This window comes from Lates calcarifer, linkage group LG3, assembly GCF_001640805.2.
Source record: "Lates calcarifer isolate ASB-BC8 linkage group LG3, TLL_Latcal_v3, whole genome shotgun sequence".
In the NCBI taxonomy this organism is placed as follows: domain Eukaryota; kingdom Metazoa; phylum Chordata; class Actinopteri; family Centropomidae; genus Lates; species Lates calcarifer.
The window spans coordinates 15,789,999-15,814,902 of record NC_066835.1 but is presented as its reverse complement, the minus strand read 5'-3'; the positions used below and the strand labels follow the sequence as shown (position 1 = coordinate 15,814,902).

The window sequence follows — 24,904 nt, the reverse complement described above, 5'->3', positions numbered from 1 at the left end:
ACATTGTGGTGCAGTTGTTTTTCCAAATATTATTTCCAAAGTCAAGAATGAACGTTCAGTTTAAAAGTATTTTCATATATTTTCACCATGATTATAGTATTTATTTATAATGGGATACCTGTGTTATTCCCTTACTGCCCAGACCTGTGGAGAGAAATTCAAAAGGGGGTGTCTGTATTTTCTTTTTGTTTCATATACACATTTTTGGAATTCCTGCCTTTTAAGATTTCAACAAATAAAAGTAGACAGTGAACCTTCCTTCAGAATTATTTATTAGATTTGCTTTTCTCTTGAAGCCAGCTTCTTCAACCATCATAGAAAAAAAATAATTTGCACATAATACACATCTTCTTTTACCAATTAAAACATTAATTTACAAACAAGTAATATTTTGTATAGATTATATTATATACATAATACAGCCAAAAGTCAGATAGCAGCTGTAATATGCTGAAGTTATTATGGTAATTGAATTGTTCATGTTATAAACTCTTCTTCCTCTCAGGGACTTCCACTCACACTCCCTCCACTTCCACATGACAAAAGTAACAAAATAATACCCTTATTTAAATCCACACACATTAACTGAACTGTTACCAGAGTTGTTTTTGTGAAGAGTAAGGCTCAACTAAACCCTGTGTACATCACACATCGCACCAGAACCCACTCCTGCACCCAACACTCACTGAGAGGACGTTTTCTGAAAGGCTTCAGACAAGAAAAGTCAAATATCTACATGAACTGATCTCTATATATCATCTCTATGGGCAAATCCAGCAGGCACATGAAACCAGATGATATAAACATCACTCTTCTGTGCTGAGGCAGTGCTGACTTAAATTTAGGAAGTAATTAACATAGAAGAAACTATCAAATACATTAACTAAAAAATACAATCAGTTTCATTGTATTGCATAGACAAGTGATTCTTCATCGCCCAAACAGTGCACACCTGAGGGTCTTTTATAATAATTTTACAATATGTATCAGTCTTATACATTCACGTCTGTCCCTTAATTTCCCTGAAAATTAACTACAGATGATATTTTCCCCAGTAAACAAAATTATGTCTCTTTTACAACTGCAGAAGTCAAACTGAACTGTACATTTCCTCCAACAACATCATCACCATCATTCATTCTGATACTAGATAAAACAAAACACCACAATGATTACAAAACAGTTATTTCAACACTCATCTATTCAAATGAAACATAACATGATAAAAAATAACATAATATTCAACAAAATGTTGGTGGTTTCATCACATGGACAATTTTGGCGAAGATGACATGGCTTCTACCGAGGGCAAGTCTCATCTGGAAGACAGAGAGATGGATATGGAAGGTAAATAAGGTGAATCTAGGATTTTTATTTATTTATTTTATTGATTAATTAATTATTATTGTTGTTATCATTGTTTTATTTACTTATTTACTGGAGCTAACTTATTCCCATTCACCAACAGTGACATTTATGGCTTTGTGAGAACCATGAATGTGACATTATACCATTCCATTTGTACTCCGATAATCATCAGTTTTACCTTTAGATTTTCAGATTGCATTTAAACCAATGTTGCATGAGATTTTTAAACTTTATTTCATCACAATGCTGAGCTTGCCCACATTGCTAACCTGCTACCATTCTGAAAATTAGTCAGTTCATCTAAAGGATAAGGCTGGCATTATTCCAGATTTTTCTCGTAGCCAACAAATTCCATGACACAAAATGTGTTAAGGCTCAGTTGAAATTTTGCAGCCACAGTCTGTGGATTCACTTGTGGGGGGAGGGGCACATAAATCTGTATTAATTTTTTTGTGTCTGGTTCAACTAAAAGTACTTCAACATGCAAATTTGTACCACTGACAAACAGCAAACTGTACCTTTCATGGGAGTGGAAAGCCAGAGAGTCCAAAATGAAACAACTTCTTAGCTTTATTCATCCTTCTCTGTCAGAGTATAAACTGTCCCAAGAAATGGTTTTCAGATGGTTTGAGATAGGAGTCGATGGTATAATCATGTTTTGTTCAAACTTACGGTCCACATTAGCAACCAAGCTGACAGCTTGCTGACTCTTAACAGAGAGCTAACTGACAGTTAACTGACAGTTAACTGCTAACTGACTGTTATCTAAAAGAGCTTTTTTCCCCAATATTCAATAACTCTTTATTGACTAAATTATGCACATTCCTGGCAATAGTTATGAGACAGTAGGTGAAATACATGTTTTGAATTAACTTAGTGTCACATTAGCGGGCAAGCCTGCTAACTGACAGCTAGCTGGCGAATGAAAGATTCTGAAAAAGATGTACAAAGACTGTTAACAAATATATTGATTCATTTTTAAGAAAGGCCCAGCAATTTACTAAAACAGCTGCGCACTGTTGTGGGAATGTTTGCAAACACTTATGAGACAGGAGTTGCATGTTTAGAAAAAGTTTACGGTCACGTTAGCAACCTACACAACTAGCTTGCTAACTAACAGTTAGATAGATAGCTTAGAGAGATTTATTTATCCCTTCCATAGCTCTTTCTGAATTCAATTATATCCTGAGAGCGAAAGTGGAGTACAGAGGAAATAAAAAGAAGAACTACTGTGACTGAGTAGTGCTTTCCATACTTTGTGAGTTCACCTGTGGTTTTAATAGTTCTCGGACAACAATGGAGTTGTATGGCACAGAGGAATAAGCTATATAAAGTTTTAGGTACAGTCAGTACTTGTTAACTGGATAAATTCATCGTTGGTTTTGTTTTTTTCATGGAGTTTGGTGAAAAATACAGAATATTGCCATGCCTTATCCTTTAAGGTATGTCCAGGCACTCCAGCCTCATTTTGTGGTGTCAACACAGAGAAAACAAATTTGTCATCTTAGCCTAAGTAAAGCCAATCCTATGGAGAGCACAGATGTCAGTAAAACATGTTGAAAAGCAAAACAATCTCATTACACATTATGTTTTTTGAGAAGGGGGTGGCACTGACCCACTCTTATACCCCGTCCTGTTGCAGTCCCAACATTTTTTGTGCTCTTGGACACTATTGTTCCTCCTTTCACTTCACCTTCCTTCTCCTGCGCCTCCTCTCCCTGCAGCCTCCCCAGGTCATGAGGGTAGGTGGTACAAGCCAGCATGGAGGTCTCTGACGGGTACTCACACACCTGCTCCAGCTTGTCCTCATCAAAACACACCTTCACCTGTAAACAAGAGGAGAGGGAGGTCAAATACATGTTTCCATTTGTTTATCCCTTCATCCCCCCATTTCCAAGCAGTGTCAGAGAGTCCACAGGGGCAGTCAAGTGGTAAAATAACATCAACCACCGCATTAATTAGTCTGTAAAGTAAGAGGCTTGTTTATGTAGCTACATTTATTAGATACTGTATTTAGTTGTTGGTCTATTAAACTATGGGTAATACGTTCTTATTTCTTCCTGTTCTCTTCTAGGATGTCCAGTTTATCTGTTCTGGGCTACTGTAGAAACATGCCAGCCCAACATGGCGGACTACATGGGAGAGGACCCGCTCCCTATCTAGGTATAAATTGCTCATTCTAAGTTAATGGAAATGCAGCAGTCATTAGTTTTATTTGATTATACATTAATAGCAATATTATATTACACTTAGACTGCCAATAGATTCCCGTAAATGTTACACACTGGTCCATTAAATGATCTTAAAGCCACAATTAAGGAATAAAAATTCAAGCTTAAAGGAAAGGATGTGCTGTATGGACACTGTGAGGAAAATGTGGCTACCAAGTTGGTAAGCAGTTTCAAACACAATGAAAATCAAAACAAAGCCTTGCATACAAATAACAAATGAAATTACAAAAAGTCAAAATCAAAATGTTACCAACTTTTCCACTGACGTGTGCTTACATGGTCAAATGTAAACACAGGCAGGAGGCTCTGAGGAGTGTTTGTACGCTGTCAGTGTAATGTTAACTGACAGCGCGGGGCTTAACACAGCAGAAATACTCCCTGTGTGAAAGTACTTACTGACTGAACAGAGTAGATCATGCACTAACTTATTAATTATTCAGGGAAATAAAGATTATGTAGATACAGTAAGTGAAACATGTTCAGTAGCGAAAGCAGAAACAGAAGCATAAGTTTGGTTTGCAGTGTTGCAAGTGTTGAAAAGGAAAATGAGGCCCTGTGGTGTTAAGCTTGTCTTCTCCTGAACTGAAAGATGTTTATGTGGAGTTTGTTTACTCAAAGTTAAGCATGGTGTAAACAGACGGCCTAAAACTGACAGGAAACAGCAGCACATCTACACTGTGTCTTACAATAACAGCAGCTTAGCTCTGAGACCCAGACCTACACAGTAGTAAACACACCCCAGAGGTGTAGACGTGATCTGGACAGAGCCTGAAACGTACAGACACCAGACTGCACACGCTATACAAGTTGCCGCTGCTTCACCCTGTGACTGCAGGTGTCTGTAGAGCAGTGCAGATAATAGCTCTGCATTAGTGAGGCTGGGCAAATCACACTAAGGCACAGGAAGCTAATCCTCCCTCCCTGAACCTGATTAACCCAGGCAGCACAGCGGGACAGCAGAGGCACCTGGTGAGAGACAGAAACTGAAACAGTGTGAGAATAAGACACAGAAAGATGGAAGCTTTAAGTTGTATTTGACCAAACGTCTTCATAGGTTCAAAGGTGTTTGATAAGTGACACCGTATGTTTAAGTTTCTATCTGTGTTTGGAGTGGTTTTTAAATTTGCAGAAAATGTATGCTTTTATAATTCAAGAAAACAGTCCTTTCAGAAGTGCATATGTGATTGTTTAGAATATAACAAATTCAGACAGAAACGTATAATATAAACAAATAAATTAATAGATAGATTTTGACAAAAATGTCAGATGCAACCTCAAAGTTCATTGAAGAAAAACCACTGTAATTTTTGTTTTCGAAAGTCGGTTGAGGGAGGATGTGATGCATGAATGTCCAAGATGAGAAAGCAAATGTCCGAGGAGAAACTTGGAGAGAGTAAAAGAGGGGTAGGAGGAGGAAGGCCAGGAGCAAACAGGTCACCCCCCACTGTGACATGATGGCATGGTTCAGAGGGGGGAGGAAAGGGCACCTGACGTCAAACAGTCTGAAGAGCATCAACGTGAGAGCAACAGGTGGTCAGAGAATCACAGAGTGGTCACTCACTGCAGCTAAAGTCGCCTGCGCTTATAGACAGAAGAAGGACAGAATTATCAGACTGTGTTCCCAGAAGCAAAAGAGAGGATTACTGAGAAAGATTTCTCCAGATAAATATTTGGGTATTTCATTAGAAGTCACAGTAACTGGGAAACTGAGACCTGAGGAAATTCACTCAGAGAATTTACAAGGAAGAGCTAGTTTCTCTTTCACTCTTTAGAAACAGATGACCGAGTAATAAAACAGTTCAGTGCCTGAGTTGCATTTGGCAATTTAAAAAAAAGGACACCATGTCACTTCCTTGTGTCGATCTCTGCCTCTTGTTTGGAGGAAGTGCAGAAGTTTGAAAGAGGAAGTGAGCAAAAACATGCAGTGTGACAGGGAGTTTCTGGCGTTTTATCGCCTTTAATCCTCCCGGTATAACTGTCATTTTTCTGCGCCCTCCCTGTCTCTCCCTTCTGCTCTTTGTTGGCATGTTAGACCACTGTCTAGTTTTTCCCTCACATCTTTCTGTAAAACTCTTCTCTTGTCTTCCTTCTCTTTCCATTTCACCCACGTCAAACTAAAGAGTTGGCAGCCTGCTGTCAGAAACACTCAGCCATACAGTGGAAGGTCAGTGTGGTCAAAAACTGTTTGCCAAGACTCCAGTCGAACAAACCAAACCCCCGCTAGGAAACAGCCAAGAAGATACAAAGAGAGATTTGTCTGAGAGGCAGGGAGGGCTGACTCAACAAAAATAGCAGAATTGGTGCGAGGGAACAAGGAAGCAGTCTGCAACACATTCAGATGCAGACTGAATGGAAATTACCAGCAGTTTAACAACTCTTACATAGAAAAAAACTGAATTAAAAACAATATGATTCTTCTAATGAGCAGTCAGGTGCAGTGAAACCCATGAAGATAATCACAGGATGGTGTAATAAAGGACAAAGTTATTCCTGCTCTGCCAAGCAACTTTGTCGCTCAGTTTTCCCGTAATTACACAAGAGCTCCTCTCCCACTCTGTCTCAAACAAGGCCATAGCTTCAGAAAAAGTCAAAAAGAGGAAACACAGACTCCTAATATGAACTTTCTCTCCAGCAAGATTAACTTGTAGTGTTTCTCGACATCCGCTCAGACTGAATTTGTATAAATACCAGTCTGGTATACCATGTGGTGTTAGGTAGGGCAGACAAAATGTTAAAAAAAAGAAGACAGTGGAGGAAGGAGCTGGCTGCCTGTCATTGTGGTTTCCTATTCAACTTTTCTGTCTCCACTGAAGCCTGTAACATTACTGTAAACCGTGTCTGCAGAAACTAAGGAGTAGTATGAAATGCTCGTCTTTTGTGTTGTTAGATCAACAAACAATGGCTTCAGTTACTGTGATACAAAGCAACAGCAGCAGCTGCAGTTTGCTTTGTATTCCGGTTCTTTATGGCTGTTTTTAAAAAGGAAACCAGACATGTACCAGAATAAGTTGTCACTGTCACGGCCAACACGTTTGGCTAAATATATGCAGTGTGGTGTATCATCATAAGAGGGTAAAAGTCAAACGTCTGCAAAGTATTAAGACTGACAGAGGCAAATGGCAAAGCAGATCACTGCAGGATTTTATGGCTAGGAATCAAGATGTCGTGCTTGATAAGGCTTTAACCGGCTTAGGTCAGTCTCTGTGATCACACTCCTCAATCAAAGGGGATGTTCTCCAAGTGAAAGGGGATTCTGCTTGACGACGAGGGACCATCAGACAGATGACGCAAGGTGATACCCTCCAGCCCACATTGTGTGAATTTTACACAAAGATGTGAAAATTATTGGGAGAGAAAGATTTCCTCTCTGCTTTTGCGTCTTTAATTTCTCTTGCTTACATGTCTCTGAGTGAAAGGCAAAACAAACAACAAAACTAAACCGTTTCCACTCACCTTTTTTGGGGTCCCTCTGTTCTTGACCAGACAAGACCTCTCCAGATTCTGATATCCACCAATCACCTCAATCTCCTCCACTGTGGGGTACTTCTTCTTTGTTGGTTCTGCCACAGTAGGGGCTACCTGGGCCTGCTGCGATGGGGTCTTTGCTGGACTTGACCCTGCTGATGTAGACCCTGTTGTGGACCCTGTTGTTCCTCCTCCACCTGCTCCTCCTCCTCCAGCAGCATGCCTTTTTGGGGTGATTGTGATGGTGGCACCTCTCTTTACTTGGCCCCCAGACGCACTCCTGATGGAGAAGAGCGTGGGTGATGGGGTGGGTGACGGAGAGATGCTGGGAGACTGGGCAGGAGATATGGAGCTTGGGGAGGAGGCCGGGGTCGGGGCGCAAACGGAGGACCTCAGAGTATTATCTGGGGATTGGCTCCTGAGAAATGAGGGGTTGACGGTGATAGTTTGTTTGAGCTGAGATGTTGGAGAACAAACACCCTGAGGTGAAACTTTGGAGTTTGATTCGGACTGATCCTTCTCCTGGGTCTTGACGTCGTCCTTTACCTGGTGCTTTAACACTCCTCTGGGGCTGTGCTGCCTTTTTGTCTCTCTGTCCTTAAGAGACACGTTCGGCGATGTGCAAGACTTAAGAGCCTCCTGCTCTTTCAGCTGGAACTGCTCTATCTGTCGTTGTATCGTCTGAACCCCACAAATGTCATCACCTGGTAAAGCTTTGCTGTCCCCTTGCTGTGCATTCGGTATGAGGGGTTTCACTTTAACAAGGTGCACCGACGAGATCTCCACAGTCCTCTCCCTGACACACAAACCTGACCTGGAGCCGACAGTTTCCAAGTTATAGATCCGGCTCATGGCTGCAAGGGAGTTGGGATGAGGGGGCGAAGGGGACAGAGATTGTGTTGGATCGTGAGGTGATGTATATTCCTCCACCTCCGTCTCTGACAGCTCCTTTTCGTCCTCCTCCCTCTCTTCTTCTCTGCTCTCGTGTCGGCCCCTGTGGCGCCTCAGCTGCTCCTCCACATGTTTCAGGGGGTCGTCTTCATCCTCGGATATCTGAGAGCCGTCAGAGATAACTTCGGTGGCAGCAGTGTCGTACTCGCTTGTTACTTCCTCTCCTCTGACAGCTTGTGAGTGTGTGAGAGAAACAGGAAGCTGAGGGCAGGTTTTCAACACGCTGTCTTCCTGTGTGACGTCAGCAGGCATGGTTGTCTGCGCTGCTGTGTCTTCCTGTCCCTTCTCTGTTTCAACCAGCCTCTTCCGCATACAAGCTGCAGCTTCCCTCTCTTGCTCTATTTCAGTTCCTCTCTCTTCATACCTGTCCCCAGCTGCCTGAGTATCACTAATATCTGCGGCCTCGATCCCATCTCCATCTTGTGTCTCCCTTTGTCTCAACCTCTCCAGCTCCCTTTGTCTAATTTTCTCTCGCAGGGACTCGATTCGGCTCAAGGGCTTTCCGATCCTCCAGCTGTCCCTCCTTTCAAGCCCCTGTCCCCCTTCCCAGTCTTGCCCCTCGTCACTTTGACCTACAGCCTTTTTTCTCTCCACCATTTCTTCTGCGACATAAAACACAGTCCTAGGAATTTGAATTTCGAGGGGACCTGGAGGGATCCCCATAGGTGTGGTCCTTTTTGGAGATTTGGGAGTTACGTCATGAACAAGGCCCTCTGATCCAATATCACTGTAATGTTGTCCTTCTTGTCTGCACTCTTTGGTCAGTTCATGAGCCGCCTTGAAAGCCCTTTCTCCTTTCTCCTTGCTATAAACAGTTGTGTCTCCTATTTTTTCTATTTTACTTATAAGATCCTCTGTGTGCTGGGACAAAACAGAATGTGTTAGGTAGGGTCCTTGTGGTCCTGTACCACTCCACTCCGGCCCTCTGTGGGGGTCTCTAGCCCTATCAGTGACTGTACAGAGTAGACTGGAGCACTCTGTGAAAGCAGATTCATGTCTGTTGTGACTCTCCGCAGCTAGGCATGGACTTGCTGTGTCTGCTAAGGCAGCCATGACGTGATGCTGTATAACTTCAGGCGGGATCATGCTTTCAAATCCATCTCCTGTCAGAAAATCAGACACCTTTTTGTCACTAGCTTGTGCTTCAATTTGTCCCCCTGTTTCTGAATCTTTCTCTACGCTCAGCTCCATTTCCAAACTTTTCTCACCCGTTTGTTGCCTTATTTCTCTCCCGGCTCTTGCTTTCCCATCCTGCCTGATTGGTACTCTCCTGGCAAAAGAGATTCCCTCTGTGTTTTTGACAGACGCAACCGTGAACCCCTCATCTCCATCTCCACCTGCCTTCTCTGCAGCCCTCTTATCAACAGGCTCGACTTTCTTGACCTCACTCTTGTACTGGGGGGAAATGCACATGTCTGTCTCGTTTCTCCTCTGCATAGCCCCCCCCTTTTCATCCTCATTTTTTACATATCCATCTCTGTACTTTCTAAACCTGTCTTTATCTAAAAGGTGCGCAAACCCCGGTTTGATCCTCCCTAAACCTGCTACATCTACCCATGGTGCCACACTCTTGTCTGATTGAATCCTCTCCCGTAGTTTCCTCTCATACCACCCATCATCATCTAAACCATTCTCCTTACCACAGATGACTCGATCAGAGAAGCTGAACGAGCGTTTCGGCACGCCTTTCAACAGCGTATTCCTCGCATCTGCCTTCCTCTCCTCAGACTGTTGGTCATCTTCATCTCCTGAGTATTTTCTCCTCCCGGGCCGGAGGAAGTTATCAGAGCTTTTGGATCGAGATGGCGGCTTGGGGTGCTCTCCAAATTTACTCAGCAGCTGGCTAACCCTCCCTCCTCTCTCGACAAACACATTATCATCCAAGCTGTCCTTCCTGTCCTCTTTAATAACTGTCGCCTGGCCCCATGGTCTCTCTTTTTCCTTAACAGGCTCTTTCTCTTTTTCTCTCAGCCAGGACATGTCGGTCTTGAGTTCCCTGCCCATACTCTCCCTCCTTACATCCATGCTGCACTTCATCTCTTCATCCTCTTTCCCTTTCCCCCCTGTAGTCCTCTCTTCAGGGCTTGCGGAGGGCTTTATGATCAGGACCTCAGAGGCTCGGATCTCAGTGACGCTCCCTCCTCCAGCCAGGATCTCCCTTAGGTCCATCTTCATCCCTCTCTTCCCCTGATTGTCCTCCTCTGGCCTCTCTCTCTCCACCTCCCTCCATCTCCCTCTTCTCTCGTCGCTTCCCTTCCTGTCCTGCTCGATGATGATGATGTTGTCGGCTCGGATGGTTCGCAGACAAGGGACGTGGGGAGAAATTGAACCAGATGGTGGATCTGTTTCTTTTTCCTCCTCGCCTTTTTTCACTTTAAGGAATTCTCTCTCCCTTTCTCTTCCTTGACTCCTGTCCCTGCTTCTCTCTTTTTCCCGCCCCTCACTTAAATCTCTGAACCTCTCTATTTTCAGCTCTATATCTCGTCCTCTTCCTGACTCCCCATCTTGACCCCTTGGGCTCAATTTGTCCTTCTCCTTAACCTCTGGTTCGTTACCTACATCTGCATCTCTGCCCTTCCTCCATGCACTTTGCGTGCGAATGAATGGGTTCTCATGGACTGGAACAATCGTTTCCACAGATACCTGGCCCACAGATTTGGGGTCTGCATCCAGCCACTGCCCCGGATCTGGACTGAGTGATGGTTCACTTCCCAAATTCACCGTCACAGAGCTGTCCGTGTCACTCAGACCATCGGAGGGAGATCTGACGTCCACCTGCAGGAGACAGACGTCTCTCTCCTTCTCCCTGTCACCCACACTCTCCTGCCTTGCCTTCCTCCGCTGGATGATCCCTCGCTTCCAGGCAGGCATGCTGGCGAGCTTCTCCTCCTCCTCTTTTTCCCTCCTCTCTCGCTCCTCCTCCTCTCGCCTCTTCTTCTCCAGCAGGAGTTGCTTCCATTCCGGCAGAGAGGAGACAGACATAACAGAAAAGATGCAAGGTTTTTGGACAAAAGTGGTTGGCGTTGGTCCTCTTTGAAGCCTTTGGCACTGGTCTGCAGAAACAGGAAATGATAAAATAAAATCTTTTCTCTCTCACAATCATGTCAAACAGAGGTGTGCATCACCTGAAATAGAACTTCTGGCATGTGATACAGTAAAAACTCTTAATACAAACTCCATATAACATCAGATTTTAGGTTTTCTAATCAGTGTTTGGCAGTATATAGGAAGATGTAACTCAATGCATTGGAGTCTTTATAGTTTTATATTTTACACAAGATCACATACTTCACCAAACTAACTTGTATCTCACATGTAACAGAAAACCACTCTTTACTTTAATGCCATGTTACAAATAAAAACGTTAAATTAAACTCACCAAATCCCCGGTTTTTGCAAAGATAATTAAATCCGCTCCGACTTTACAGTTGTCATCTCCACTTGTGCGTCTTGGCTGTGCGTAATGCGCTCCGGTCCTCGACGGAAAGTCCTCCTTCGCCAAATAACGAACAGGCTAATCTATTCTGTCAAAACGGAGGGTTTAAAAACGCCGAAGGACCCGGTCAAATCACCCCCGCGACCTGACTGTGCATCAGAGCACGCAAACGCGTCCGTCGTCGCTATAGTAGTAAATATTCCCAGCTTCGGAGCTGCAGCGCTGTAATCCGATAATTACATTAAATTCCGTCAGGAGAGTTTAGTGGCACACAACATATTGTCGGACCTAAGAAAAGGCGTTTAAAGTACACAGCCGTCTGCCTGCCTAGGCACCAACCCCCCACCCTCCTTCGTCTCATCCCTCCGTCCCGCAGAGCTAATTGGAAAAGAGGTGGAGGTGGTGGAGGGAGGTGCTGCTGTGAAACGGGCGGTGGTGTCAGCAGCAGGGCAGAGCTGCGTTAGTTTACCTGAGGCTGACCAGGCACGATGAAACTCCCTCATATACCCACGCAGCAGAATGGCTACTGCCCATTTAAAACATTATATTAATATAAGATTATTACAGATGCATTAACGTCCAAGTAGGATTTTAATGTTGAGGCAGGTCAAGAGGTAGCTAATTTTAGCTAATTTACATTTAAGTATTTAATTTGTAATGCTGTCCACCGACATTAGTTTCTAATATTTAATCCATTCCATTTATCTACAAGCATAGGCTAAACATAATCTGTATAATGTAACATAGCACCACAAACTACAACCTCTACAACTACAACCTTTCAAACTTTCAACAGAAACTGAACAGTATAACAATGATGAGGATTAGACTCTTTTAGTTTTAGTGAGGTGTTCCTAATAAACAGGCAACTGAGTGTTTATCTGCTTCTCATCTTAAGTAAACAAAATAGTTTCAAGACCTCAGATTTCTGTCATGTTTTCAGTATTCTCTTGTGAATTTTCACTTGTAATTTTGGATACAGATCAATTGGCCTTTTGCTAGAGAGGTTCAGCGACTCTCAGTTGCACTGACAGCTGCTACAACATCTGTAAAAAATAAAATGATGTATAAAACCGCAAATAAACCAAAAGCAGCCTCTTAAACTAGTGTGACTTCGGGCCTCTAAGCAACAGATGAGAGGACATGAATAAAAAGAAGAAATAAACATGTCACTGTCCTTAACAGTATTCAGCTTATTCTATTTATTCAACATGGTCTTAGAAATACTTAAAGTTATTGTTGTCTTTATAGTGAGGCCTGTTATATTAGCCCATAATACTCATGAAACCAAAGATTACAGTACTTTAAAGTTCAAGAATTTATGACACTTAATAAAATACTGGTCGTTCTGCCAACAAGCTTTTACCTTTTGACACAATTTACTTGGATTATCAAAGTAAAACAGACTGGGAAAGGCACAAAATTAGCCTGCCATTTATGCAGATTCACCCACAACATAAGCAAGAGAGGAAATACATTCATAATCTCAGAAATACCAATATCATTACAGCTAAAAGTTGTGGAAAAATAAAGCTGCATTTCTGTGCTTTTGCCAGTGTGAAATCTCAACATTACATTCTCCTCCAAGGACAAATAAACGTGAAAACAGTGTGCTGACAAATACAGTATAAATGTAGTTGGCACATGGAATGTAAAAGCCCATAAAAAGAAACTGATGTACTAAAACACATTCAGCATAGTTAAAAAAAAAAAAAAAATTGGAGGGTTTCACTGCAAAATATTAGAGCTAGACTGACATTAGCTCACTGCAGAAACATCGGTATCTGTATGTCGGCCGATACGCAACAAGAAATTTCAAGTAGGTTTGAAGTAATTTAGTCAAGTAACACAAGTCAAGTCCACATCAAAATCTTATCCTAATCAAAAAACAGATCTAACGCGTTTCCATCCATTAAGATTAATATTAGCTGCAAATGACGGGAGCTGGTTCATTGAAATAAGGAGTTGGTGGTGCAGATTCTCCAGGTTGTGTTTTTAAACCACCACAGAAGAAGAGACTGCAAGATAACGTATTTAAAAGAGCATCAGTCAAACCTCAAACAAACGTAAAAAAAAAAACAAACATAAATATGGTGTTCAATGTAATGATATAAGGAGCATTACGTTGCTGCAGAAATGTTTTTGTCTGTTGCGAGTTTTCATCTCTTGTTGTCATCTTGTCAACAAATGTTGCCATTATACGCTTCATGTATGTCATGATTGCCAAGTATTTTTCTACCTCAGCTGAGTGTACAAACGTTTTAATTTTATTTCCTTTTTCTCTTTTCTTTTTTGAATTGTAGGTATTTAAATGTTTTTTTATGCACAAGTGACAAAACAAGTTGATTTTTCAACTGTTAAATGTCCCTTTCATTATGTATGCTGTGTTATATGTCTGGTATTGATCAGGCTACACAACATATTACACACAATATCTATTTTGTATGAACCTCTCCCCTAAAATTTCATCTGAAATTAGAAATATCTATAAAAATGTAACCGTTATATTAAGTTGGTTCAGAAATGTAACAGTAAAATCAGCCACCTTTAGAGAATAGTGATAATCCTCATTAATAGAGGAAGTGTTTTCTCCCTTTCTGAAACTACATACACAGTAAAAAGAAAATATAAAAAAATCAGTGTCAAGATGCAACAAATTCAGTTCGAGTGTGGCCATTTTCTTTTAGCAGAAATGACCAGAGCATGTTATCTGTAGAAGTCAGTTTTGAATTAATATTTCTGGTTAATATTAGAATAGCAGTCAGCTTCAGCAGTGAGAAGACCTTGACCTCACTTCTCCTTGTGGTTACTGTTGTCCCTGTCGGTGGCGCTGGCGATGCCCCGGTGTGGCTGGGCGAGGAGCTGCATCTTCCTGTTAATCTGGACGCACAGGTAGGCTAAATCCTGTTTGTCCAGGGAGTGTGCCAGGGCCAGGTAGGTCGACAGGATCCCCGCCAGCAGGAGCCTGTCCAGGGACAAGGCCGGCAGGAGCCACAGCACGACGCCCAGCTCCAGGCACACCGGGTGGCGGAGGTGAGACAGGAAGCGCTGGGCGTGGGGCGACTTGTGGGACAGGGGGTCTCCTAAACCGAGACACTCGTAATACACCTGAGAGAGCAGAGGGGGGGGAGGGGTAGGGGGTGATGGGGGGAGGTTGGAGGTCAGGGTGAGACAGCGTTGGGAGTTTTCTCACATGAACTTGGGACAATATCTGGCCCTGATTCTCAGACATATGCCCTTTCTCACGTAGCAGGAGACTGTCAGCGTCAGACGTGTGGAAATACTCAGTTTGGTTTAGGGCGAGGGGTGATACCTGGGCGGAGCGTGCAGGAGGCAGGACAGAGACGTCATCAACACACCTATTCGGTTGCTGCAAATTCTCCAGACAGTGAGCGGCTCGAGTCACACACTGACTCATTTCACACAGACTTTGTACCAGGGGGCTGGCAGGGTAAAGTCAGTTAAATGTCTGGTCCGACTGATTCGGACATTTGTGTTCTCACCCAGCTCCTCTGGGTAATGTCTAGATAAGTTCAGGGTTACAGTGCATGTGTGAAAGCAGCTTATGAGACAAATTAGGTTAATCAGCAGCACCAATAACGAGTCACTCCATCTACGTAACAATTTAGAGGTTTTCATAATCACTGTCTCAGATTACACAGTCCCTGCTACACCCAATTAGATCTTTTTTGTTGTTGTTTTAGTATGCCATGGTGCTATTTTGGCATCAGATCAAAACAAGGATATTAACCCATTTTGATGAGGGATGTGGATTCCTGTGGTGAATTAACTGAAATGTTGATCCTACTGATGTTTTCATCTGAGCCCAATTGAGGTTCGTCTGGTCTACAATATCTGGGGTTAAAAGTTCATTTCTGCCGCCCGCACTTAAAAATTCCTGTAATCAGAGATGTGTAGTACACAGTATATTTACAACGCACTAGGTCGCAGTGGTGGAAGAAGTACTCTTATACTACTCTAGTACTCTACTAATCTTATATACAAATATGTTAGTATGATCAATGCGTATTAAAAATACTCACTGGAGAAAACAGCCCCTGTCAAATTGCCCAAAGACCTAAAAAAAAATGAATCTGCAATTTTAACATTTTGTGTTGTTAGCATTATAAATTAAGTCGTAGTACTGAATGAATAATTTGACTAACTGTTTCTTGTATCTCAGAAGCTCTATTAGGGCTCATGAATTCAATCCTGTTATTTAAAAAAGGCAAAATCAGGCTACAAAAAGTGGAAAAGAAAGACAAGATATGAAACAAAAACAAATAATCTGTTGACAATATTTATTAATTTAAGTAATTTGTATGGACATGTATAAAGTTCAGGGCAGTGAATGTATTAAAGGGGAAAGGGAGTCCCACTGAGGCTGACTAACATGTACAGGACCCAGATTTTTGTGTACCACCACTGCTGAGGGACTACAACATAAAATAGCTGCTGACTATACTGCAAACCAGCCAGAGTCCCTTGAAGTAATTAAGAAAAGAATATAAGGTGAAACGATTGAGTGTTATTTCTGCAAAATGTAATTTTCACCTGCTGCTTAATAGGGTGTGAAACAGGGTGTTCTGGTGGCCTAGGTTTGAGTCAATAAATTACTGTAAAAAAAAAAGGTGGAAAAAAGGCAAAAGTGCTCAAAAATATTCAAAACAACACACTATGTATGTGTTATAATTCAAATGAATTATAAGGTTTTGATTCAAATAAGTATATCCCATTGATGAAGCCTTTGTTACCTGCTTGAGGCCCAGCAGTTCTGGGTAATCAAAGATCATGAGGATGCTGCAGATGATGGCCCAGCAGATGAAGTGCAGGGTGAAGCAGAGCAGAGGGAACCAGATACTCCAGGGTGCATGGCGCACTGACCACAGGCAGGGGGCGCCAGTCACAGGCTGCCAGTACCGCACCAAGATCTAACACAGGAGGAAAGAAGTTGTGTAGCAGTTAATTATTCCTCTATAACTGCAACTAATGACTTATTGCTCACTGTGGCAATAAAGGCATCCTTAACATGCTATGAGAGTCAGTGCTGCTGTACCTGCAGTGCCAGAGCAGTGGTGAAGCAGTACGCCGTCCTGTTCAGGGGCCCCAGTACTGACTGGAGGGCCTGTTTCACAGGTGACCAGGCGAGAAGACTGTGCTGTGTGGTGAAGAGGGCGAGCAGACCCAGATCCACAATGAGACACCTGAGGACAGAGCTGTCCTGCAGGGCCACTGACCACGGTATGGAGTCTTAGGTGAGAACAAACAATATGAACAAGAGAAGAAAGGTGAATACTGTCATCAGTTATGTTTACATTGAGCATTAAAATATTGTCATTTTAATCTTTCATAATGTAAACAATTACAATACAGCTTAACAAAGCAACTGACTTATTTATTGTCTGAGCAGTTTTTATTCAGGGCCTTTAAGTTCAAAGAAATAAAAACTGAAGTGTAAATGAACCACAAAATAATTGATCAACATAAAAAATGTATGCAATCATACAGTTAAAAAAAAGGTATATAATTAATACATTCTAACAACACAGTAAACAAACTAGTGTACTCATAATACTGTAGAAGTGTACAGTCCATTCATGGCCCAATAACACACTACTATCCACAGATCCACTGAGAACACACATCTACTGTTCACAAGCACTCAAGCATTAAACATGCAACAGAAATATACAAGAAACACAACCCTCCAAATAGATTTACATCGTGGACCATTTTCACCGTAATATAAGCGCACATTAATTTCACTTAAAACCCAAATTTTCATTCTTATTCTGTTGAATTTAACTAAAGGGTTCCCACACAGGCACATCAAAATGAAGGAAACCAAATTTTAGCGCGTTAGCTCGGGCAAACAAACACGTGTGCCTTAAAAGAAGCGACGTGTCGTTCAACCACGGAGCGTTCGAATTGTTTTGTACACTGTAGCGAAAATGGTGGTTTCGAACACTGGCGGTATGTGCCTTAAAAGAATTCAATTTGGAACAGTGACGTTTTCAAAAACAGTTAAATTAGTTCAGGGTGGCGACATATTTTTTGGATTCACTCTTATCAAATTACATGGAGAAAAAAAACATGATCGCCCAACGTGGGGCTCGAACCCACGACCCTGAGATTAAGAGTCTCATGCTCTACCGACTGAGCTAGCCGGGCGTTGATTTCCATCATGCTGTACTCACAATATCAACTGTGGTAATCGTGGATTAAATAATTATTAAAACGGCAATTGTGGTGCAGTATGGGCGCATCTCTAACTTTTGACTTTTACTTTTTACTTACTATAAACAATCGTTAATTTCATGTTATAAAGCACCTTCCATCATGTTGTTATTACCTTTGCAAAAGCAGTGAGTCAAGCTATGAAATCTGTGTCATAGTAGCTAACTTCTCCTGATCGCCTGCCAGCAGCAGTTCCAGACTGAACTTACCTTGACACAGTGTCGTCTCCCCGGTGATGTTATGGTAAATGGCTCGAAATGATATAAACCGAATAAAGTCTGAACCGGATATGAAAACAAACGCAAAGTTTAGCAGAGACACGGTGCCGAGAGCCCAGCCACGTACCGTGACTGACGCCATTTCAATCAGCGTTAATCTTCATTTGGCAACTTCCACACACACACACTGGTTTCTTCCGGGACGAGAGTTGGTGGTAGTACCGATTATTAACACACGGTGTCGCTGTAACCAGGGTTTAAAATTTACAGGTTTCTGTGCTGTCAAGGTGGGGTTTTACAGGGAATATTTGCATATTGCCTACCCAGTGTCTCTTTGGGGTTGTTTTGCATCTCTTTGTGGTCATATTGTGTCTTTTAACTGAGATCGATGACTTTCAAACAAAGAATAAAAACTCACTTTTAACAGGAGCTCTGGCTCAGAGGACCCGTGACCTCCTGGGCCTCTGCACCTTCTGTCTGGTCAGCCTGTTCAGTAATCCTTCCATAGGTATTTGATGGAGTTTATACTGAAGAAAACCAGCTGAGGACATTCCATTTGCATACTTAAACAAACAAAAACCCTTTAAACATTCATTTGTGTACAAAGGTAGAAGCACAGGAGATGTGTAGTATCAAGTGGACATGTCAATCACCAGTTTTGACACCATTACCCCACTTAATCTGACATTCATCATTTTTCATTATTTCATAGGCTACATGTCACACAACTAAATCAAAATGCACAAAGCAATACACTGACTTGGGTCTGTTTGCAGTGACTTTATTGCAGACAAGAAATTGTACAAAATGTTATTGAGGAATTAACTCATAAATAAACTCATATTTTACATTTACAAACAAAGACCAGCAGAAAAACAAAGAAAGATGTTCATCAGCCTGCTCCTCAAACAAGGTTAACCTCACCACTGTAGCACTCTACATGGTAATTTCTGTTAGATGATACCACTCGAATAGACTCTGTAGACCCCTGAAACAAACAGAGGGAAACTGTTACAAATGTTGCTCTGTAAGCTAATTTGTGTACTAAATTTATCATGTCTTTTTTTACTTGCCATCTTATAAACAAATACACAAATACATTTATTTAAATTTAGCTGCAGCTCACCTCAGTTGGCAGTATTCGGTGTTCTGCAGACAGCACAGCAGGGAGCCCGGATTCTGAAACCAGGAACAAGTCTCAGTAAAAGGTCACAGAAACTGAAAACTGAAGTCACTCTGGGTGTGACTTATCTCATGTGCAGCCTGTCTGGCAGGGCTTGCTTTAATGTTTTCTCTGGAGTGTGAATCAAAGGGCTCTGGGCCATTGTGTTAGCGCTGAGCGGGTGAGAAACTCACTTGTGGTAGTCGCTGACACAGTAAACCCTGCTGTCTGAGTCCACAGTGAAGGGCTGACCCTCCAGGCCTTGTTTGCAGATGACACAGCGAAAGCAGCACGAATGATAGGACTTCCCGTGAGCCTGCAAGACCTGATGGTGCAAATGTTCTTCACACAATGACACGCAGAGACTCACACACCACATATGTACGCACATATAGCAAATGAAAATCATACTTACCATATCCATGATTAAATAGCCACAGCTGTTACACACTTCTGGGGATGGATGAACTCCTGAATACTGCAGTAAAAAGCAGTAATTATAGTTTGCTTTATGTTTCTGTCACATCGTAACGCAGTTCACAGTCATGTTAAAACAGTGTATTCTTACCAAAAAGTCATTTTCACAATAGATTCCTCCTGACACTGAATAAAATGGTTTTCCACTGAGTTTTTCACCTAAACATGAAAGAAAGGACAAAGAACAAGGTGAATAATGTGACACTTGATAACACACAATTGCAATTTTTAGTTATGAATGTTTACATTCTGAAGAAACACAAAAGCAATGAAGTTATGTTTTGAATGTTCTTTATTTTAGAGCCGCAGACATCTACGGACACATCGAGCAGAGGACTCACTGCAAACACTGCAGGTGAAACAAGTGTCGTGGAATAAATGTCCCATCGCCTGGCAGGCTCTCCCTGCTCCATACACTGCTTTACTGCATCTTGTGCAGCTTCCTGAACGTACGCAAAGAAACATACACACACAAAGGTGACTGTGAAACCTGATCCACTTCATTCACTGAAAACAAACTGTAAAGACTGACAACACACTCACAAGATGAGGTAAAAGATTCAGTGTGATCCTGTCTTACCAAAGTAAAGACTGGCACTGTAACTTGGGTCCATCTTCCACAGCAGTTTCCCCAGTTGTCTTGTCCTGCTGGTGCCTAGAGTACGACTGTCTGGGGGTCTAATTTTATGTGCGGTGCAGACAGCTGTAAGGGGAGCTGCTATCTGGGTTTATGGGTGTTACATTCGGTGCTTTTGGTCTCTCTGGGGGCTACAAGTCCTCAGACCCCTTGACTCCTCCGAGACTGGGTGGGCAACAAGCGAGGCCAACTGGTATATTTCACACACTGTATTAATAAAGTGCTAGTGCTGAATCTGCACCAAAAATTATGTGTCAATTCTAATTAAAATGGCTATTAATATTATCTTAAAGCCCTGGGTGTCAGTAATGTCAGTAATTTAAGTCCTTTTTTGGCTGAGAGAAACTTCTTTCATTTCTGTTTTTCCAGTAACATGATATTTCTATACACAGTTAATGGCAGCTCCAAACAGCTCCCTGCTGATAATATAAAAAAATAAGATAGGAGATATAATATGCTATAGCAGCAGAAGAAACAGCCTAAAGAGGTATAAGACATAAGTGCTGGTGGAAAATATCTCAGGACATTTACTTGAGTATTTCCTTTTTGTGCAACTTCTCAAAATGAAGTCTTTGAAATTAAGTTCGTCAGCATTAAACCCCCCAATAAAATGTCTTTTTTTTTATTGAATCTGAAAACAACAATAACAGCAACTTCATTCAAGTAAAAAGTTGGCAAAGCCAAATTAGTATTAATAAGCTGCTGTAGCTCTGTTAGCCCTCACTTACTGATTGCTAAAAGACAACTGCCTGCAGCATTAGTTTTACTTTGAACTGGATTAAAAGAAATAAACAAAACATATTAAAAGCAAACTTTTCCAAAGCCCTCTCTAATGAACAATATGTAAAAGAACTGGCCCGTGATTAAACCTTAACTGCCCTGGGCTTCAGTTTTCATCCTGGAGTCCAACATCTGCTCCATCAGCACCACCTGCACTATGACTGGTGCTGGTGTTTACAATCAACAGTCAACCTGTGGACGCACAAAATGTCAAACAAGAGAACCCGAACCATCTTCCCCCTGAAGGTATATAAAACACATCCACATCATAAAGTGATAGCTGCTGATACAGCCTGTGTTACTGCCCTCATGTGGACTGTTCACGCCCCTTCACTTTATGACTAACTCCTGACCTAAAATCAGATCTGCCCAAATATGAGTAAATGTGTGACAAGCAGGGCTGATGCAACTGAACACTTCATTGTGTTTTTATTTGAAATTTATTTTTGTCTTGTTTAAATTTACTCCATAACTTTAACTTTTTTTTTTTTTTTCATTTTTCATTGGGTCTACTTTTATTTATCTCACATATTTTCATTTACACAACAATTGCTCTGTAAGGAAAACAACAAGTAGAGGAACCAGAAGAAGACAAAAAAAAGGTGACTTAGATACTTTCACAACTGACTAAGCATTTCACAATATTAAACTTTTCCAGTTCATAACACATTTTGACATATCACCAAAGTCCTTCCTCTCCCTTATAACGTCTCTGATGTTACTCAGTTTCAGTCTAAACTTTGGTCGTTGGCATGAAAACCTGCAGACTTGTGGTCCTCATGGCAGCACATGTTTGGCTGTCCTGGATCTACAGTATCATGGGAGGGGAGGAGAAGGGGGACGAGGGGGGATGAGGGGAGGGGGCGTCTGACAGCTGCTGATTCTTCACTGAGGTCCCTTGTTAAGACAAACTGAAGCCACACCGCCCACTCTGCATGCTGTCAGACTGGTTCAGCAAAAAAACACTCAGTGTCACTTGTGTTTGACTGTAAAGGTGTGACTACTTTCTGTTTTGAGGATCAAAGTGCTCTCACAAAGACAAAAAGAATAGGACACATAAGAGCTTTTGTACCACTTTTACCTTTTATCTTTTATCTGTATTTTTTTAGTTCTGTTATTTGAGTTTTAGGTTTAAATGAGAAGAAATTAAGTCATGGGGTTAAGCTGGGGCTTTGGTCTTTGATTCAAAGTTAATTTTAGTGCATTTTGGATGAAAACAAAGGTAAATCAGTTGGGTGGTGAGCAGCTACAGCGTTAAAAAATGTAACACAAGTGTGTTTGTAAGTGGTCTTGCCCTCAGGTATGTTTCTGTGAAGGAATGTCTACGTCATGAGACATGTGGAGGCAGGAGGGAGCCTCTGTTACATGGAAGTGTTACCCACAGTATGGACCTGCTGCTATCAGACATCAACCATGCACTGTTAATCACATTTTCATCATCATTTTACAGAGGGAGAAAAAATGCAGCTGACCAGGCACAACCTGATTTTTGAACATGAACATTTTGCTCACTGGCTCATTTAAACTGTCATTAGTAATATTCCTTTAGGGGCTGGATTTAACCTCCTTAATTCCTGCTTTTTATCTCCATGAGCCCAAATTCTTATATCTATTAGTGTTGAATGAATTTTAGGTGGTTAAACATAAGGGAACTTCTGCTTTAAGCTCTGCCTCCACACCCTCCTCTGCCTCATTTTGGGGATACACAGCACCATGCCAACAATCCTTGGCATGTTTGGGTCTGTATAAATAGGGCACCCATTGTGCCACACAGCGAGGGGAGTTACACAAGGAATCGCGTCTTATTTTTATTTTTTCCCCCATCAACTCCGTGCTGTATGTATTAGCTCGTTTCGGCTCAAGGGTACAACGACAGGACGTACTCGTCAAGTTTCAACAGGTAACCGTAAACCACCTGTGGTCCACGCCCTCCGCCGCGCCGTTGCGCACAGGTAGTGAGGAGCAGGAAGTGGCTGTCAGCGCCGTCGCTGTTATTGCACTGTGAATGAAAATGCAGCGGTGGGTTTGAGAGATAAAAAGAGCTGCTTTTGGGTTTCCTCCTCTGAGGTTTATACACCTTTTCTTACGGGAAAATCTGCCTTTTAATGAAGATGCGGCTCTGGGAGACCTGCGCGCTCCTGGGACTTTTGTTTTTGACAATCTTCGACTCATCAGGTGAGAAAATACAAGATAACAAACCTCTCAGCAACAAACATATGGCCATTTACTGTTTTGGTGAAGCTTTGTTTTCTTATTTTTCTTCTTGCTTTATTGTTTTTTAGTTTTCAGTGTAAAATATGTGCAAAATCATCATAGTATTGATTTGGGGCTTAATTTCAAGTAGGTGCCAAATGGGTCAAACTGTGATAAGTGCATGCTGTTGATTGAGATGAAACGTGCTCAGGGGGAAAGCGAATAACGCGCAGATGCACTCCTCTGAAGCACTCCGGATAAAGTGAGCTGCGTTTTAAGTGCTGTGCTAATAAATCAGAAGATAGCAGAGGACATTAAGGCAGCATTACACGTGATTGATTGACTTGACAGTGGAGATGAAAGGCTGAAGCACATTTTCCGTCTCAGTCTGAGCGGAATAATTCTCAGCCCTGACTCCTAGACCTCCATTTTCAAAAAGGTTTATGAGGCATTTATGGAGCTTCCTGGAGGCATGAATTCATCATAGCTTCATTAATGATTGACCAGCAATCTGCTGCTGAGCTGTGAATCTGACGGCCGTTTTATCAATTTTTTTTCCCCTGGACATAAACTCTGGTGCTTTCCTCTCTCCTGACTTAATTAATTTTTTTGGATATGAGTCTTCAGCAGCTTTGTAAATTTATTCTCTCATAGCGTCTGTGGAAATGATCTCTTTTGCCACCTAAAATATGACTCTTTGAACTCTGTGACATCTCTGACACACCCATTGTTTACTGTCCGATGAAGTCCTTTGGCCCACATTTTATGTAAATGCTTCAGTATTTTTCTGTGCTGCTTTCAAGTTCTTGCAAGTTTAGGTTGGGAATTCCTAGTTTTTATGTGTGTGTGCAGCTTCCCCACACACGTTATGCTTTTAAAAACATCACACCCAAGTGTTATTCTGTCAAGGCTGCAATAAAACTGCACAGTGAAAGTAAACTACAGTGACATAATGCAATTTTTTGAGAGTGAGTTTCAGTTCAGACTTTTTAAAGTTACACTTTTACTACCAATCCTACACTGTATATATTAGATGACCTATTAATTATAGTGGATTGAATTAATGTGTTACAGTAACAACATAGAGAGCAATATAAAGGAAGTTATATAGGTTACACTGATGATAAATAAAATTGAAAGAAGTACATGATAGTGGAAAGAAGGACAGAAAACAGTTGTATATGGAGGTCTGTAGGTTCTCGTGTATGTATGTTTGTATTTGCGCATGTGTGTATGCAGGTATATGCTCATTGGGTGTGTCTGGTCTTCCTTTTTTGTCTTGTTTCTATTATTTGGTTATTATCAAATTTTCGATTTGTTTATACAGCAATCTCAATAAAATATATAGAGAAAAATGATATTATTATCTCCAAGATTACTTCCAATAGTTCCACCAGAAACAGCATGAAAGCCTGGCTGAAACTCTTGATACACATCCCTTCAGTTTGTTGTATTTTGTGATTGTGACCTAGACTCATCCTGAGCTGGACAACTGGTGGACAAACTTTTAATAGAGACAATGTTTCTAAATTACCTCAAACCTAGTTTTTCAATTTCTGCTCTACAATTTCTTGTTACTTTTCAGCTGACATATGCACTACCAATATACATCTATCTGCCGATGTATCAGTCCAGGTCTAGTGTGAAAGTACTGAAATAGAAAACCATGTTTTTAGCCTGAAACCACAGTTGGGACCAAAGCAGTGATGGATATGAAACCAAAACTGCAATGTACTGTAGGTGTACATC

At 41.6% G+C, this 24,904-nt stretch overlaps 2 protein-coding genes and 1 non-coding gene across 3 annotated transcripts; all 3 read right to left on the bottom strand.

Moving 5' to 3' along the window:
* Nucleotides 1-12,629: 12,629 nt before the first annotated feature.
* On the bottom strand, nt 12,630-18,104 carry nrm (nurim). The gene is made up of 4 exons (XM_018687161.2): nt 17,898-18,104; nt 16,508-16,701; nt 16,206-16,382; nt 12,630-14,559 (listed from the first exon to the last, which is right to left on the bottom strand). The coding sequence occupies exons 1-4, from the start codon at nt 18,046-18,048 to the stop codon at nt 14,242-14,244; spliced, it is 840 nt and encodes a 279-aa protein (XP_018542677.1). The 5' UTR covers nt 18,049-18,104; the 3' UTR covers nt 12,630-14,241.
* trnak-cuu (transfer RNA lysine (anticodon CUU)) lies at nt 17,550-17,622 on the bottom strand. The gene has a single exon. It is a non-coding gene; the product is annotated as a tRNA-Lys (tRNA).
* Nucleotides 18,105-18,671: 567 nt separating the features above from the next.
* limd1b (LIM domains containing 1b) lies at nt 18,672-20,277 on the bottom strand. The gene is made up of 7 exons (XM_018687167.2): nt 20,126-20,277; nt 19,887-19,988; nt 19,637-19,704; nt 19,484-19,546; nt 19,263-19,393; nt 19,033-19,085; nt 18,672-18,894 (listed from the first exon to the last, which is right to left on the bottom strand). Exons 1-6 carry the CDS (start codon nt 20,157-20,159, stop codon nt 19,034-19,036), a joined length of 450 nt encoding a protein of 149 aa, XP_018542683.1. The 5' UTR covers nt 20,160-20,277; the 3' UTR covers nt 18,672-18,894; nt 19,033.
* Nucleotides 20,278-24,904: the final 4,627 nt, after the last annotated feature.